Here is a 15,018-nt window from a genome sequence, read left to right on the forward strand (position 1 = left end):
TGCACATGGTGGCTTTATGGTTCTCCCCTTCCACATCCACGTGCATATCCATGGCCTTCTCCCTGTCCTCTTTCCTTCCTTTTCTCTTTCTTTCTCCCACCTCCCCTCCAATCGCTCAAACGTGGAAGCATCAGGCGGCCCTAATGGGGACTGGGGTGCGGGAAGAGTTCGCCTGTCTCAGCCTCTGATCTGAACTTCAGGCTGAGAAACCCGGGGAGATTGTGCTGTGATCTAACTCGGGCCTGGCCCAGGCCACTCTGTGAGCTGTGTGCGCCATGGGCTGACTCCATTTCCCCCAGTGTCCGTGAATAACACGATTTAAGTGGATGACAATCTTACACTCCCCGGGACTAACATCCTCGCGGAAGGGGCCCCGCCTTCCCGCCCGCCTGCCTGCTAGCCTGCCCACCTGCCTGCCCCTCCCTCCGCGGTTCCGGCCCCGGGCCCCGCCCCTCCCCGGGCCCCGCGCCCCGCCCCTCCCGGGCCCCGCCCCTCCCCGGGCCCACCTATGGTCTTGATGACCGCCTCCTGGAACATGCGCTCTTCGTGCTCCTTGATGATCTTGGTGCCAAGGCTGATGGCCCCGTCGTAGCTCCCGGTCAAAGCGTAGTCGATGCTGAGCCGCAGCTGCCTCAGCAGAGTGTTGAACATCTCCAGCACCGTGGGCCCTGAGCGCAGCGCGGGGGGAGACCTGAAATCCGGGGCTGGCACTCCTCGCTTATTCTCCCCTGCCCCGCATTATCGGGCAAGCCCAGGCCCCCTTCCAGCCAGGGGCTTCCTCTGCCCACTACCTTCCCCGGCTGATTTCGCCTCCTGAGGAAAGCCGGCTCTGACACCTCCCTATCGTGCCTCGCCCTCTTCTGGAAGGGGAGGCAGCCTACGGTTAAGGGCAGTTCCTTGTCCTTGGGGGGGGTTCCCAGGCTCCACTCCACTCGGGATCCCCCTTACCCACAGAGCCCGTGGCGGCGATGACAGCAGCTTCCGACAGGACCTCCACGATGCCCGCCCGCACCGTGGCCGCGCTGCGGCTGTTGGCATCCAGGTGGCTCAGGAGCTGCTGGATAACCAGGTGGGAGTGCTGCGGCTGGGGGGGAGGGAGAGGTGCTGGTCCCCAGATAGCAGCCCCCATATGGCCTCTGAGCCAGGGCAGCCCTCGACGAGGACCCAAAGCTGGGTGGACAAAAGGGAGGTCCCAAGGCTAGCAGGCACTAGAGGTGGCACCGGATACCCCAGTTCCTTTTCCTGAGCCCCTCCCCCTCCTCTGTCCAACAAGGAGCTGAGTCAAGTCCCAATGAAGACCTGGATTTCCACATTTTTCCTGGGCCCTTTCACTTCAAATGGGTCAAAAGTCACTTTTAAGAACTGTCTTCCTTTTCAGTTTCCCCAGATCCCAGGTCTTATTAAGGCCACAAGAGGCCAGGTGGTTTAGTCCAGTGGTGCTCGAAGTGTGGCCTGTGGTCTGGTGCCAGTTCAAGATCTGTCTGATGCCCATTTACATTGAGCTAAGTATGGAAATTGAGAGTAGGTGTTGAGTCAGCAGTTTGACAGAAGCCGTGGCAGCCAATTATGGTCTGTGGGCTTGTATTTTGCATGAGGTTGTCGTTTGTTTTTTCTAACAATTCTTTTTGTGTTTTATAAAGTATGGGTCTGTGACATATTGGAAACTAAACTAGTCCTTCTCCACGACTAGGTTAAGCAGCACCGGTTTAGACAACTAGGGGCTTAGGAGAAGTCACAGAGGACACTTGGTTTTCTCCAGGCGTGCACCGTTCCGCTCCGAGAGGCGCCACCTTGGCCAGAGGGACAGGCTGGACCAGGGGAGCCACCGTACCTGAATTGAGTACATGATGATTTTAAAGCAACGGATGGCGAACACCTTGGGTTCCCAAAGAGAATGGTTATCCAGGTGGCTGTGAGGGAGAAAATATGGAGAGTAACTATGAAACGCAAGTGATGTTAGGAGGGAGAAGCTTGGTGGGAGAAAGTCACCCCCCAAGAGACCCAGCCCCTCTCGAAGCTCCCAGGTAAGTAGCAAGGGCTTTCAGGTGTAGGTGAGAGAAGGGAAGTACGAGAAGTCAACGAACAGGGTTCTGCAGCTGTGGGCTCAGGAATGAAGCCAGGCACCTTCCTCCTCCCAACTCCTCTCCCCAAAACTGTGCTCGGTCACCACGTGGTAGCTTTTTTTTTTTTTTTTGCGGTACGCGGGCCTGTCACTGCTGTGGCCTCTCCCGTTGCGGAGCACAGGCTCCGGACGCGCAGGCTCAGCGGCCATGGCTCACGGGCCTAGTTGCTCCGCGGCATGTGGGATCTTCCCGCACCGGGGCATGAACCCGTGTCCCCTGCATCGGCAGGCGGACCCTCAACCACTGCGCCACCAGGGAAGCCCACAATGTGGTAGCTTTTGATGCCACAGTGCGGGGAACGTGGGCACAGAGAAGGGACCCACTTGGCCGAAGCACCACAACTGTAACACCTCCTTCCCTCCTCCCGAGTCAGCAAGGAGGTGCCGGACCTGAAACTGTTCAAAGCTGAAGGCGGGTGGGTGGGGAAGGGGAACACTCACACGAGAACAGGCTTGATGGCGTTTTTGATGTTGCCAAAGGCAGCCCGGCCCAGCAGTTCCCGAAGGCACCTCTCAGCCAGCTCTGCAGGGTTCTCCTTCTCCTTCTCTGGTGCTTGGAGGGGGGAGGGGGACCGGCTGTGGAAACACACAGCCCACGGGTGAGGGATGGAATGCACAGCTGGGCGTCGCTTTGTGCAGGCCTTCTGTGCTTCCCTCACGCAAATGGTCCCAGTAGGACAAGCAGGAATTTGACGTGGGCTGCACTAGGTCACAGGGGAGGTGTTGAGGCTGTCAGAAGTTAAATGGGGGTAAGGAAGCCCACAGTGGAGGAAGATTGTGGGAGGAGGGATAAAGTTCTTTTTCTGGACATCCTAGGGACAGGCCTGATGTGCCTCTGTGGGAAGGATAGATGCCCTGAGCACCATGGGCCTGGGGAGGCGCAGACCACGAGTGTCTCCATGCCCCCAAGGCTTTGGAAGGAACGACAGATGAGATAAGAGAGAGGGAGGCCGACAGAGTTGGAGAAAGCAGAAGAAAAGGGGAGAGAGGAAGGAGGGGAAAAAGTGGGAAAGGCACGGGTGTTGGCTTAGTTAGGTGCGACTCAGTGGTACCCACCCACCTCCACCTGACACCACCAGGGATCTTGTCAGTGAAATGCTATTCCAGGAACAACCACCAGAGGGCACACTAAATTTCCCAACCGGCTCTAGCAGCGCAGGCTCAACTGACAGAAAGTGGGGAACCCACGATATCTTCAATCGGCGTCATGCCCAGCCGACGTGGACAGCACCGTGAAACTCTCCCTCCATCCCACTTCACAGAGGGGAAGAGTGAGGGGCAGAGACAGGAAGAATCCATGTCTGGGGCTTCCCAGATTAAGACCCAGTATCTGTAACTCGTGCCAAGTGGCTGCTGGCTGGTCAAGTGGGCATTTCTAAGGGACTAGAACACCACTAGGAAGTGAGAGAGAAGAAAGGTCCTCCTCGGCAACTGGAACCATGAAAGGCATTTAAAAACCTCCTTGGCCTGCTGCTTCTAGAAAGACCAAGGGAACCCGACTCTTGGTTCTTTGTGTTCAGCACACACTTACCCCAGGGAGCCCAGCACCATTACTGTTTCTCCTTCAGGAATGCAGACCTTAAGGGGTACAGCAGGCTGGTAGAAGGCCAGAGCCAAGGCTCCTAGGGAAGCAGCTTTGGACTCACTGCAGAACAAGCCACAAAAGCCAAGAGCCCTGACTTTGGGGCTGGGTTTTACCAACCAACCCAGCCGTGTGGTTGCCAAGTGCCCTGGGAGGGCTGCAGGGCCGCGTGCAAGCTCCCCCCTCTCCTGCTCACCTCTCTGCCTCCTCCACGTGTTGCAGATTGAAAAGCAGGGATGGGACGATCTTGTCCATGTGCTGTGGGTCCCAGATATTAGCCTGCAGTTCATCATTCACGGTCTTCCTCACCACCCCTTGTAGACCTTTGATACCTGACATTCGGATTCTGTAAGGAAAAGGGAGACATGGGGCCATGAAGTCTCCAAGCCCTGACAAGTCCAGCTTCTGTGACAAGGAGAGGAGTACAGCGAGGGGATTAGGGATGCACTCGTCCCTCAAAAGGCAGAACAGAGCCCACCTTCTACTCTTCATGTGACTTGGCCTCCTGGCTGGCCGCCTTCTTGTGCTGGTGGATGTGAGCACGAAGGCCACGTCTTCTGGCTTGTCTTGGAGATTCCCAGACAGCCCTTGCCCCGTACCACCCGGGCTTCATCCCTAGGGTGCCCAGTTTCTCCAGGCTCTTTAATACCCAGCTGGGTTTTCTCTAGCTTGAGCCCAAGATATAAGAGCTCAAAGTGCTGCCAAGAACAGATGAGGCAGAAACCAGGGCTGTGAGCAACTTACAGGGGGAGGGGATCTGGAGGGGGAGGGGATCTGGAGGGGGAGGCACAGAGCTGTCAGGCTCTCAGGCACAAAGAGGTCTTGGCTGGGACTAAGCTGGCTGAGAAAGCAGAGGGGAAATGAGTAAGAGCACAGAGGAGACCCCTTTTGCACATCCCCAGTTCCCACTCTGCTGACTCAGGGATCAGCACAGCCCTGCAGGAGGCGGCCCTCTTTACCGGCCATTTATTTCAACCTGAAGTTCCTTTTTTTAACCAAACCTTTTTTTTTTTTCCTGATTATAACATAATACATGCTAATTATAGAAAAGTGTAACGATGATTTCCCCTGCCATCGCCGCTCAAAGATAATTATCATTGGCATTTTGGTGTCTTTCCTTTCTTCTGTGTATAAACGTAGAACAGGATCAAGAACCTGCTGCATATGTAGTTTGCATTGGCGTTTTTCACCTATAGCATTCTATCACAAGCATTTCCCTGCATCATTCATTCGCAGACACGTTGAATGGTTATGTGCTACACTGTTAAAAGAACTTTCTGAACTAGTCGCCTATTGGTCATTTAAGTTGTTTCTAAATCTGCTTCTGTAATAATGCTGCAATGGACATCGCTGTACAAAGTACTTGACTACCTTCCAAATCATTGCCATGAGGAGAATGACTGAATCGAAAGGGAAGGAATGAAGGGCTCCCAGTTTTGGCAGATTCCTCTCCCCACGCCCAGTGCACAAGCTGCAGGAGAATACCGTCCTCACTGTGCCTGCCTCACACTAGGGATCTCATTCTAAACATCTGCTCTAATTTTGTGGCTCAGAAGAATCCTCGTATCTTGTAGCGATTTCACTTCGTATCCTTTTGATGATTGTTGGAGTTGAGCAGTTTTTCTAAATATTTAGTTGCCATTTGTCATTTCAGCTTCAGTTTTTTTTTTTTTTTTTTTTTTTTACTTTTTTTTCAGCTTCAGTTTTAAGTGCTGTTACCACGGCGCTACCCTGAGCTTTACGCGGAGACCATAACCAGGTGGTGAGAGATGCCTAATGCACCATCATCCCCTGGCCCTGGCCCAGGGCTGCTGGCAATGGACAAGGATTCCCTGGGCAAACACTTAGCTACCCTAATCCTGAACCAAGTCAGCACCCTGAGCTGACCTGAGGACGAAGTAACCGTAATACAATTCTGCTAACTGTTCCTGGCTCCAGGTTAAAGGCGCTCCCTAGTGCACTACAGAAATAAACCCCAGACGTGCTGGACTCATGTCCCACCCAAGAGAGCCTGGCTGGCAGGAGACCAGGCCCAGGGGATGGAAACTTTTCTGCCCAGGGCTTCCTTATGTGTGACTGAATTAATTTTTCTTCACTCTTTCAATCTCCCCAGAATCCCTTCCACATAGGTACACATTTCATTCCATGATGCCCAGAGCTGGCTGATCAGGCCTGGGGGAGAAGCATCCTCTTACTGTTCCTTATAATGGGCTCGGTGGAGGCCTGCCCACGTGCAAGGGGCTGGGAAGTCTCTGAACCCAAGGGGACTACACACACACACACACACACACACACACACACACCTATTCATGAGACCCAACGGTAGTTCTTGGAAAGGAGCTCTGGGCTCTGCAAAGGCTGCGAAGGACCAGGGGAGAGCTCAGGGAGAAGGGGAGGGGTGCAGGGAGGTTATGGATGGGAGACAAGACAAAGGGAGAAACTCCTCTCACCCCGGCAGCCTTGCTTCCATGGGTGGCAGGTGCCAGGCTGTGGGTGCTGATGGCACCGCCCGGTGGCCAGAAGCAAACCTCAGCACCCTTCTCCTGACCTTCAGTCGCTCCCCACACCATCAGGACACGGTGCGACCGTGTCTGCTTCTGTGCCTCGTCCCCTGCTGTGGAGTGTGTGTGTGCGGTTGTACGTGTATGAGTGTGTGGTTTGTGTGAGATTGTGGTTATGTATGTGTGTCATACAGCCAGTGTATGTGACTGTGTGTGTGTGTGCAGTTCCGCAGGCCACTGTATGTGTGTGCACATGTGGTTGTGTATGCAGTTGTGTGCTTATGTGTGTGAGTATGTGTGTGTGTGTAGAACGGCATGATGAGTGTCCCCTCCCCTCCTGGAGCTTGGCTCTACCTGCGGTCCGCACCTGTTACAGCCACACCTGGTCACAGTCCCCCCCTTCCCCATCACCTGCTTCTGGACACACCCCACCTGCTCCAGCCCCTTCTGCCTCTTCACAGCCGTTCTGGAGCGAGGTAGCTGCTGAGGGAACCAGCGCTGGGGAGACGGGGGCTCCTTCCTCCCGTGACCCCCCTGGCCCCACAGAGGCACTGCAGCAGCACAGCCCCAGGGAGCCCCTGGCTGGTCCAAGACAGGCGAGACTGGGGAGCAGGGACACTGCCATCAGTCACACAGGGTCCTGCCCCGGAGCCGTTTCACAGCTTGGAAGCTTTGGGAACAGGCAGCCTGGGGGATGGAGGGGTTCACGTCCTGTTTCTCCGAACCAGACCAGCAGCCGTGGTGAGGAAGCTGTAGTTTAGGGGCACACAGGGCTCCCGGACCATGCCATTGCGTATCACGTGCACTCGGGCCCACTGCGGTGCTGACGTGATGCAGGAAGAAGCCAGGGGCTGAGCTCTGGAACAAAGCCATGGAGACCCAGTCTCCCGTGGGCATGTCGGCCACCCAGCCTCAGCCCCCAGTCCCTTCCTTCTCCGACTCCTGCAGCTTTGCCTGGTAAGGACAGCTCAGCCCTTTTCCCTCCTTCCTCCTCCTTTTCCTGTGTTTCATTTTGCCTCCCCAGGTTGATAAGCACTCTTTGTAGGCAGTGGTTTACTTCTCATCCTTTATCTATCGGTATCAGCATATATTTGTGTGAATTTCTTTGTGATTTCATTGAGGGGGTTAATTTCTATGTCAATGAGTGTACTTCTGTAAGTTTTTTTGTGAGTGTGAGTATGTGTGTGTAAAAGTGTGTTCTGTAATTCAAGATGTTTATCTGAAAAGCATCCTTTCCTTCATTCACTTACTCAACAAGTATGTCGTGAGTGCCTGCTGCTCTCCAGGCACTGTCTTAGCACTTGGGATGCGTCAGAGAACAAAACAATGACTCCTGTCCTCACAGAGCTTACATTCTAGTGGGGAGAGACAGACAATGAATGAGAAACATATGTAAATTATGGAACATGTTTGAAGGGGATGAGTGCTATGGGGAAATAAAAACAGCAGGGTGAGGGAGAAGGGGAGGGTCAGGGGAAGGCGTTGTTGACAAGGGGACACTTGAGCAAAGCCTTGAAGGAGGTGAAGGAGTGAGCTGTACAGCTCCACAGAGGAAGCATCCCAGGCACAGGAACAGACTGTGCAAAGGCACTGTGGCAGGTGTGTTTCCAAGGCAGCACGGAGGCCTGTGTGGCCGAAGGGGAATGAGGAGGGGAGAGTGGAGGAGATAAACTCAGGAGGGTGGCAGGGATCAGCCAGTGTGAGGACTTCAGCTTTTTATATGTGGGTGTATATTTTGATGGAGAGTGGTGAGTGGGAGTGTTTCTAGGGTGTATAAAGGCATGTACTTCTGAACAAAAGAGAGCACAAGTGTGTACATGTGTGTGTTGCTGGCTCTCAAATTGGGCTCAGAGGACCGTCACCTTAGGTCCCACCCTGTTTTCTGTCCCCAGAGGCTGTTCCTTTAGAAAGCATGTGCTGGGAGCCTAGCTCTGCCCACGCATCCATCTAAGTCCCGCCAGGTGCCCCTTCCCCACCAGCAACATCAGAGCCTCGGTAAACGCCAGTGAAATCAGACACGCAGTCCGGGCTGGGAGCTCTGCAGGACCATCAATGCCTCTGCCATTAGAGGCACAGCCTCCTCAACTTCCCTTATACTCACTTAGTCTTGATCTCCAAGTCTTCATGGCCAGAGTGGCACATTTCACTGAAGCGAGACACGAAGAAATCGTAGCTCCGATGGTAGGATGGGGTGTCCTCCTCTATGTTGGCAAACTTCACAAACTGTGTGGGGGGAGAGGGGAAATGCATCGTGAGGTGACCCGCCATGCTCCTCGCCTTTGGCCTCGGGGACCTGGCATCCCCCAGGCCCTTTGCCATAGTAAAGCCACAAGAAAACACATCTTAGGAACCATGCATCTCAGGATCTGGCTATAGTCCACCTCCCAGAGCACACTCGGAAAATCTGAGTTTCTGAGTTCTCCTTTCCTTTCTACACAACAAAAGCAGAACCCCTGGCCCTTCTCAGCCCTCCCCTGCTGGGTGAGCAGAGGATGGAAGAGAAGAGAAAGAGAAGGGGCTCAGTCACTTAAGTTCCTCCTCCCATTTACATCCAGAGCTGCCCCAAACATACAGGCTGAAAGGCTGTGAGGAATAACGCTGGAAACTGAGCAAAAGCCAAGGCCAAAGCACAGAGCACCACCCTAGAATGCATTCTGGGAAACCAGGACAGCGCTGAAATTTGATTTAAAACCGTAATTACGCTTTATTGTTAAAATTTTGAGTACACTTTTAACGTTTGCAATTTCGGTTCATTAAGCCTTGCTCAGCATTCTCAGCCGCTAGATTCCTTCTGTCATCACCAGGCTGCACATTTGCAGCTCTAAATAGGGACTTGATTTCAAATGAGTCTCTCAGAGAAGCAAGAATCACAGACTGAGTGGAGTTAAATTACTAAAAGTTAAATATAATTTTTATAGGTTATTTTGTTTAATGTTATGAATTTAATACCACAAACAACTCTAAACGGACTAAACTTGGACTACATTCTCCACTATTCTGCCTTGTATTATTATATAATTTTTACAAACCTTCGTTGGTTCAAAGAGGACATACTGTTATTCCTAAAATCATCTCATCAGCGCACTCAGAATATTGAGTATCAAGTGTCAACCTGTTTCTCCATCTAACTACTTAAAAGTTGTTAATAACTTTTTTGGGGGTGAAAATTAGCAACTTCCACAAGCATCCTTACTATTACAGTGTTTGGTTCTTGCAATAATAAATATGCATTCATTTTCTGCTGAATCATAAAACCTCAACATGCAAAGCAGATAAGGAAATCTTCCCTTCTAAGTGACATCTAAAATGCACACATATATGTGGAAGTATTCTGATATTAGCAATAAACCCAAATGACATTGCTTGCCTCATTGACGGGGTTATGCAGAAGAGGCATAGTGGTAATCCATGTGATCACAAGATCATTGATTAGACCCAAGTTCAGGAGTTCCAGAAACAACGATAGAGCTGGCCTTTGGCTACGTGATCTTCCTAAGCCCCACGGGCTATAGCACACAGACTTAGGCTGACACCGAGGCTGAAATTAAATTTGGGTGCACTGCTGCTCTTAACCACCAACAGGATGTTCCCAGGCTGCACTCCCCACGGCCAAAGCCTGGCTTGGTCCATCCACTGAGAGGGCTCATGCAGCTATGCGCTTCTAACCGCAGATCTACCTCTAACTGGTGGGGTGACCTTTGAGTGGGACATTTGACTTCTCCTCTGTCTTGGTTTTCCCATGTGTGAAATAAGCAGCCCAGTCTTCATTCACGACATTTCTTTATTTTTTTATCGATGCTATATCTACTTCAAATATGACGAGGCAGCTTAAGATAAGACTACGTGTATGCGAGGGTGCATGCATTTCAGAATAATCAAAACAAGACTGAAAAAGAAAGGAGGCCAGTAATAAAGGAGAAACAGTCAAACAAAGACTTTGTCCCCAGTATATAGTGACTGTGTAAACCCAAATGTATGTCAGGAGAATGAATAATCAGACTTCATGGTCACTGGTGTAGGAGTTTATGGGCTAATAGCAATGATGTTTAGAACATATATGTATCAGGTACTACCCTAAGCATCTGACATACATCAGCTCTTTTGTTTCTTAAAATGACTCTAAGTTAGAGAGATATTATTATTCTCATTTTACAGAGAGACTGAGACCCACAAATGTTACATAATTGCCCAGGGTCCTGCAGGAGAAACCCAGGTCTCAACCACGAGCCTCTCCAACAGAGCTCTGCCCAGAAAACCTCCAGCTCTGTTCCTGCTCCTGGCTTCCTCTAGCGCCTCAGGCCAAATGACCCAGGAGAGGTGCTCTGGGGAGGCGAGGGTGGTGGATATTGTCAGGGAGCACAAACACAGAATGAAGAAGCCGCCAGAGGGGACCTTAGTCTGGCATTTGTAAGAGGGCTGCAGAAGTGAGGCCACTGGTTTCCAAACACTGCGGTACAACAGAGTCGAGGGGTCTCCGTGACCATGCAGATATCTGCCACAAGCCCCAGACGTGCTGAGTCAGCACTGGAGGAGATTCACCTGTTAGATGGTCTGAGGCTCACGCTTGAGAAACGCAGCAGGATCCCTGACAGGCAACCTGGCGGCCTCCCTTCCCTCTGGCCCCGCTCCCCACGCTGATACTTCATGGAACGATTCCTGATCTCTGTGGACGTGACATCAAGACTCTTCACTTTTTTTTTTTTTTGGCTGTGCCACGTGGCTTGCAGGATCCTACTTCCCTGAGCAGGGATCGAACCCCCATCCTCGGCAGTGAAAGCATGGAGTCCTAACCACTGGCCTGCCAGGGAATTCCCAAGCCTCTTCACTTTCAACCTTGACTGTCCCCTTCCTCCAGTGCCGTGGAACCTCGAGGACTGGTGGCGCGTCAGGTGGCATGGCCGGAGCCCTGTTCACGCCCAGTCTGCTCTGACTGTTTTCCGCACCGTACAGGCTGCTGAAGATTTCGACTACGACACCCTGGCTGCAAGGTTAAAGTGGAGATTACAATCAATTTCTTTTAATTAATTAATTTTATTTATTTATATTGGCTGCATTGGGTCTTCGTTGCTGCGTGCAGGCTTTCTCTAGCTGCGGTGAGCGGGGGCTACTCTTAGTTGTAGTACGTGGGCTTCTCATTGCAGTGGCTCCTCTTGTTGCGGAGCACGGGCTCTAGGTGCGGGGGCTTCAGTAGTTGCGGCACACAGGCTCAGTAGTTGTGGCTCGCGGGCTCTCGAGTGCAGGCTCAGTAGTTGTGGCATGTGGGCTTCAGTAGTTGTGGCATGCAGGGCTTAGTTGCTCCGTAGCATGTGGGTTTTCCTGGACCAGGGCTCAAACCCATGAACGAGTGCACCACCAGGGAAGCCCCAATTTTTTAAAAATGGAACATTCTGTGATAGCCACAGAGGTAACGCAGGGTAGAAAACACGCATGGGGATTCCTTTCCTAGAACTACAGAGGCTTTTTTCTAGGCCGGCCCAGCAGTCACTCCTGAATCTCCCCTAGCTGGGCCAGCCACAGCTGCTAAGCTCACTGGAAAATTCCCTCACTCTTTTCTCTCGTGACTCTCTGCATCCCCAGATTTTTACTCTTCTAGAGTCTCCTTCCCTGGAAACTTAGTTTTGAGTCTCCTTCTCAATTTTCGATTTTAACATGATGGTGGTCTATTTAAGTGGACTATACTCGCCTACATCTGCCGGGCCCACAGTCAGCCAGCCGTGTCCTCACTCTGCTTCTTGTCACCTGTGTGCCTGTGGACATCGTTTAACTTCTGAGCCACTGTTTCCTCATCTGAAAAGTGGGGGTGATGGGGCCTATGCCACGGGGTGTCACCAGGGTTAAACGAGGGATGTATGCAGAGCCTGCCCGGAGGAATGCTCAGGGCTCTGCGCTGCAGTGAGCATGGTGATAGGGGTCTTTAATGGTCTGCTCATCAACTCCGGTCCTCGGCCCTGGTGCAGTGTGACCCTTGTCCTTTCCAGCCAGACAATCACAGAGGAGGAGCCCAGATGGGCAGCGTGAACCATGCAGGTGGCCATGCAGGATGCCGGGGGCAGGTGTGAATATGGAAAGAAGGAAATGAGTTAACAGCCACCCTGGTGCCCGAGGGTGGGAGTTGAGGACAGTGGCAGGGAAGTTGGAAGATGAGGGCCAAGCCCCCTGAAGCACCCTTCAGGAACCGAAGGTCAGTTAGTGCAATAGGATGGGACAGAGCCCAGCACCGAGAGACAAGGAGGTGGGGCTCGATGGGAGCTCTGGGTAGCCGGCACAGCAAAACCGGGAAGATGTGGCCGAGCATTTGTTTTCATCTCTTTAACATGCATATATCACCTCCTAGGAATGTGAATGAAGTGGAGATAATTAAGAAAAGCTCCCTGATTTCCTGGGATAACAGGAACTGAGTGAATTCAAGGCTTACTGTAAGTGAGGTTCCTAGTTCTAAGAGGCTTAAACTTTTTACAGTCCGCAGGACTCAGCAACGCACAGTCGTGGAACGAGCGTCTGCAGGGTGATGTACAAATACATTCAAGACACTGCTTCACAGACAGCACTCCACTCTCCAAGCGCCTGCTGCTCCACTTCATTAGAAAAACAATTTCGAATATGGTTATTGTGAAGCATGTTTGCTTTGTTTTGACTCATACTTTGTTCCGTTGGGAGCCTTCAAAATATTCCTTGAAGAAGCTATTTATAGACACGGGAGTTTGTGTCTGGAGGAGCCACACCAGGCCCCATGCCCCATCTCTAACGCCACGTGTGGATGGCAGCACTCTGCGAAAGGAGTTAACGCCTATATTCTGAGAAATGACAACATTAAATATTTCTATGGCACTTGCCGCTCAGGCATCATGTTAGTTTCCCGGGGCTGCATGCCTCCAGTCTCTGCCTCTGTCTGCATATTGTTTCCTCCTTTGTGTCCAATCTCCCCCTGCTTCTCTCTTCTAAGACCCTTGTGATTGCATTTAGGGCCGACCCGGATAATCCAGGATAATCTCTCCATCCCAAGATCCTTAACTTGGTCACATCCGCAGAGACCCTGTTTCCGTATCAGGTGACATCCGCAGGTTCCAGGGATTGGCACGTGGACATCTTTTGGGGGACCATTTTCCAGCCTACTGAAACATCCATTACCTGACATAATTTTTGGCAAACCAGCGAGTATAATAGGAGCGATACTGCTCCCATTGTGAAGATGAGGAAACTGAAGCTCTAAGGGCGCCGCTGAATTATTTCAGGTCAACCCGCTTGTGACAAGTGGAGCTGGGGCTCAGATTTGGGAATTCTGATACTTTGATGCTCTCTGCCCTCCACCAGTGGTTTTTAAATTTTACTGTGTATCAGAATGACCTGGGGAGCTTGTTGACAATGTAGACTTTTGAGCCACCCCAGGCCTGTTGAACAAGACTCTCTGTGGGTAGGACCTAGGCATCTGCATTCGGAACAACCCCCCCCCCCCCCCCCCGCCCCACCAACTCCTACCCTGGAGATTCTGGGGCAGGGCATCTACAGACCCCACGTCCTTTGTTCTTTTACTGGAAAGCTGGACCAGTAGCTGTGGAAATGATCCGAGGCAGGCTAGGAGGAAGAAAGCTTAAGCAGTATATTCTGGCCTCCTCCTGTCCTTGGTAACGGAGGCCAGTCAAGGCTGGAGAGATGGCCACCTCCTTTGAACTGGGGTGGCTTGGGGTTGAACCAAGGGGTCCATCTCTGAGGCCCGGGAGGCTGCAGCCTCCAGGCTCAGGCTGTCGACCAGCCAGGCCGTCGCCTCGCTCTCTGGGACTCTTGCTCTGTTACGAGATCTGGTGATGAGGCTGCACTCGATGCCATCCAGAGGGACTGAACCCCGTTTATTACATTACGGGTGGCACCAGGGCTAATAAGAGAGGCAACATTTGGTACCAGGATCTCTGAGCATCCTTGGGAACCCTTGGTTTGATAGCTTGTCAGGAGGAGCTTCCCTTCCCTGAGTCTGAAACTACGACAGCACAGACGACCTGCCCAGAGGACCTGGTCAGGGAACGTTGGCCTGCAGTAGCCCCATGGGGGCAGCTCCGAGGGAGCCCACCTCAAGCTGCTCCTGAGTCCTCCAGGGCTGACAGGAGGAGGCCAAAATGGAAACTTTGGTAATTGTGGTTCAGAGGATCAAATCCGGGGGACCTGGTCATGGGACCACACCCACTGTAGGAGTCCACTTGGGAAACATGCCCAAACCTGGCTGAGATGGGGTTGAGACTCTAGGGTTTAAAATAGAGCCTTCGGGGCTTCCCTGGTGGCGCAGTGGTTGAGAGTCCGCCTGCCAATGCAGGGGACACGGGTTCGTGCCCCGGTCCGGGAAGATCCCACATGCCGCGGAGCGGCTGGGCCCATGAGCCATGGCCGCTGGGCCTGCGCGTCCGGAGCCTGTGCTCCGCAGCGGAAGAGGCCACAACAGTGAGAGGCCCGCGTACCGCAAAACAATAAAATAAAATAAAATAGAGCCTTCATCCCTCCTATTAGAGGCAGAACAGCGTTAGGATTATGAGAAGGGGTTTGGAGCCAGAATGCATTTCTGAATCCTACCTCCCACTTGGTAGGAGGCTGATAGGAGGCACGTTTCTGAAGCTCCCCATGCTTCGGTCACCCCATCTGTACAACGGGGCCAGCAAGAGCAGCTGCCTCATGGGCTTGGTATGACCAGCCCATCAGAGTTAACAGTTATCACCTCATTTTTCCCCCAGTGGACTTCTGGCTTGCTGTCAACACTCCATACGTTTTCACTGGGCCCATTTACCTGTGTGACTCACTGATGTTTTAAACACTTGATACAGCAGGAACTT

At 52.4% G+C, this 15,018-nt stretch overlaps 1 protein-coding gene across 1 annotated transcript in view; it reads right to left on the reverse strand.

Annotated features, from left to right (window-relative positions):
• EFR3B (EFR3 homolog B) overlaps positions 1-15,018 on the reverse strand; it is a 46,742-nt gene that overhangs the window by 15,876 nt on the left and 15,848 nt on the right. The window contains exons 4-9 of the mRNA XM_065890995.1: positions 8,307-8,428; positions 3,901-4,050; positions 2,564-2,698; positions 1,832-1,910; positions 949-1,084; positions 507-668 (exon numbers count right to left, since the gene is read on the reverse strand). Of these exons, the coding sequence (XP_065747067.1) occupies positions 507-668; positions 949-1,084; positions 1,832-1,910; positions 2,564-2,698; positions 3,901-4,050; positions 8,307-8,428 (784 nt within the window). The remainder of the gene's footprint in view (positions 1-506; positions 669-948; positions 1,085-1,831; positions 1,911-2,563; positions 2,699-3,900; positions 4,051-8,306; positions 8,429-15,018) is intronic.

This window comes from Phocoena phocoena, chromosome 14 (genome assembly GCF_963924675.1).
Source record: "Phocoena phocoena chromosome 14, mPhoPho1.1, whole genome shotgun sequence".
NCBI classification, from domain to species: domain Eukaryota; kingdom Metazoa; phylum Chordata; class Mammalia; order Artiodactyla; family Phocoenidae; genus Phocoena; species Phocoena phocoena.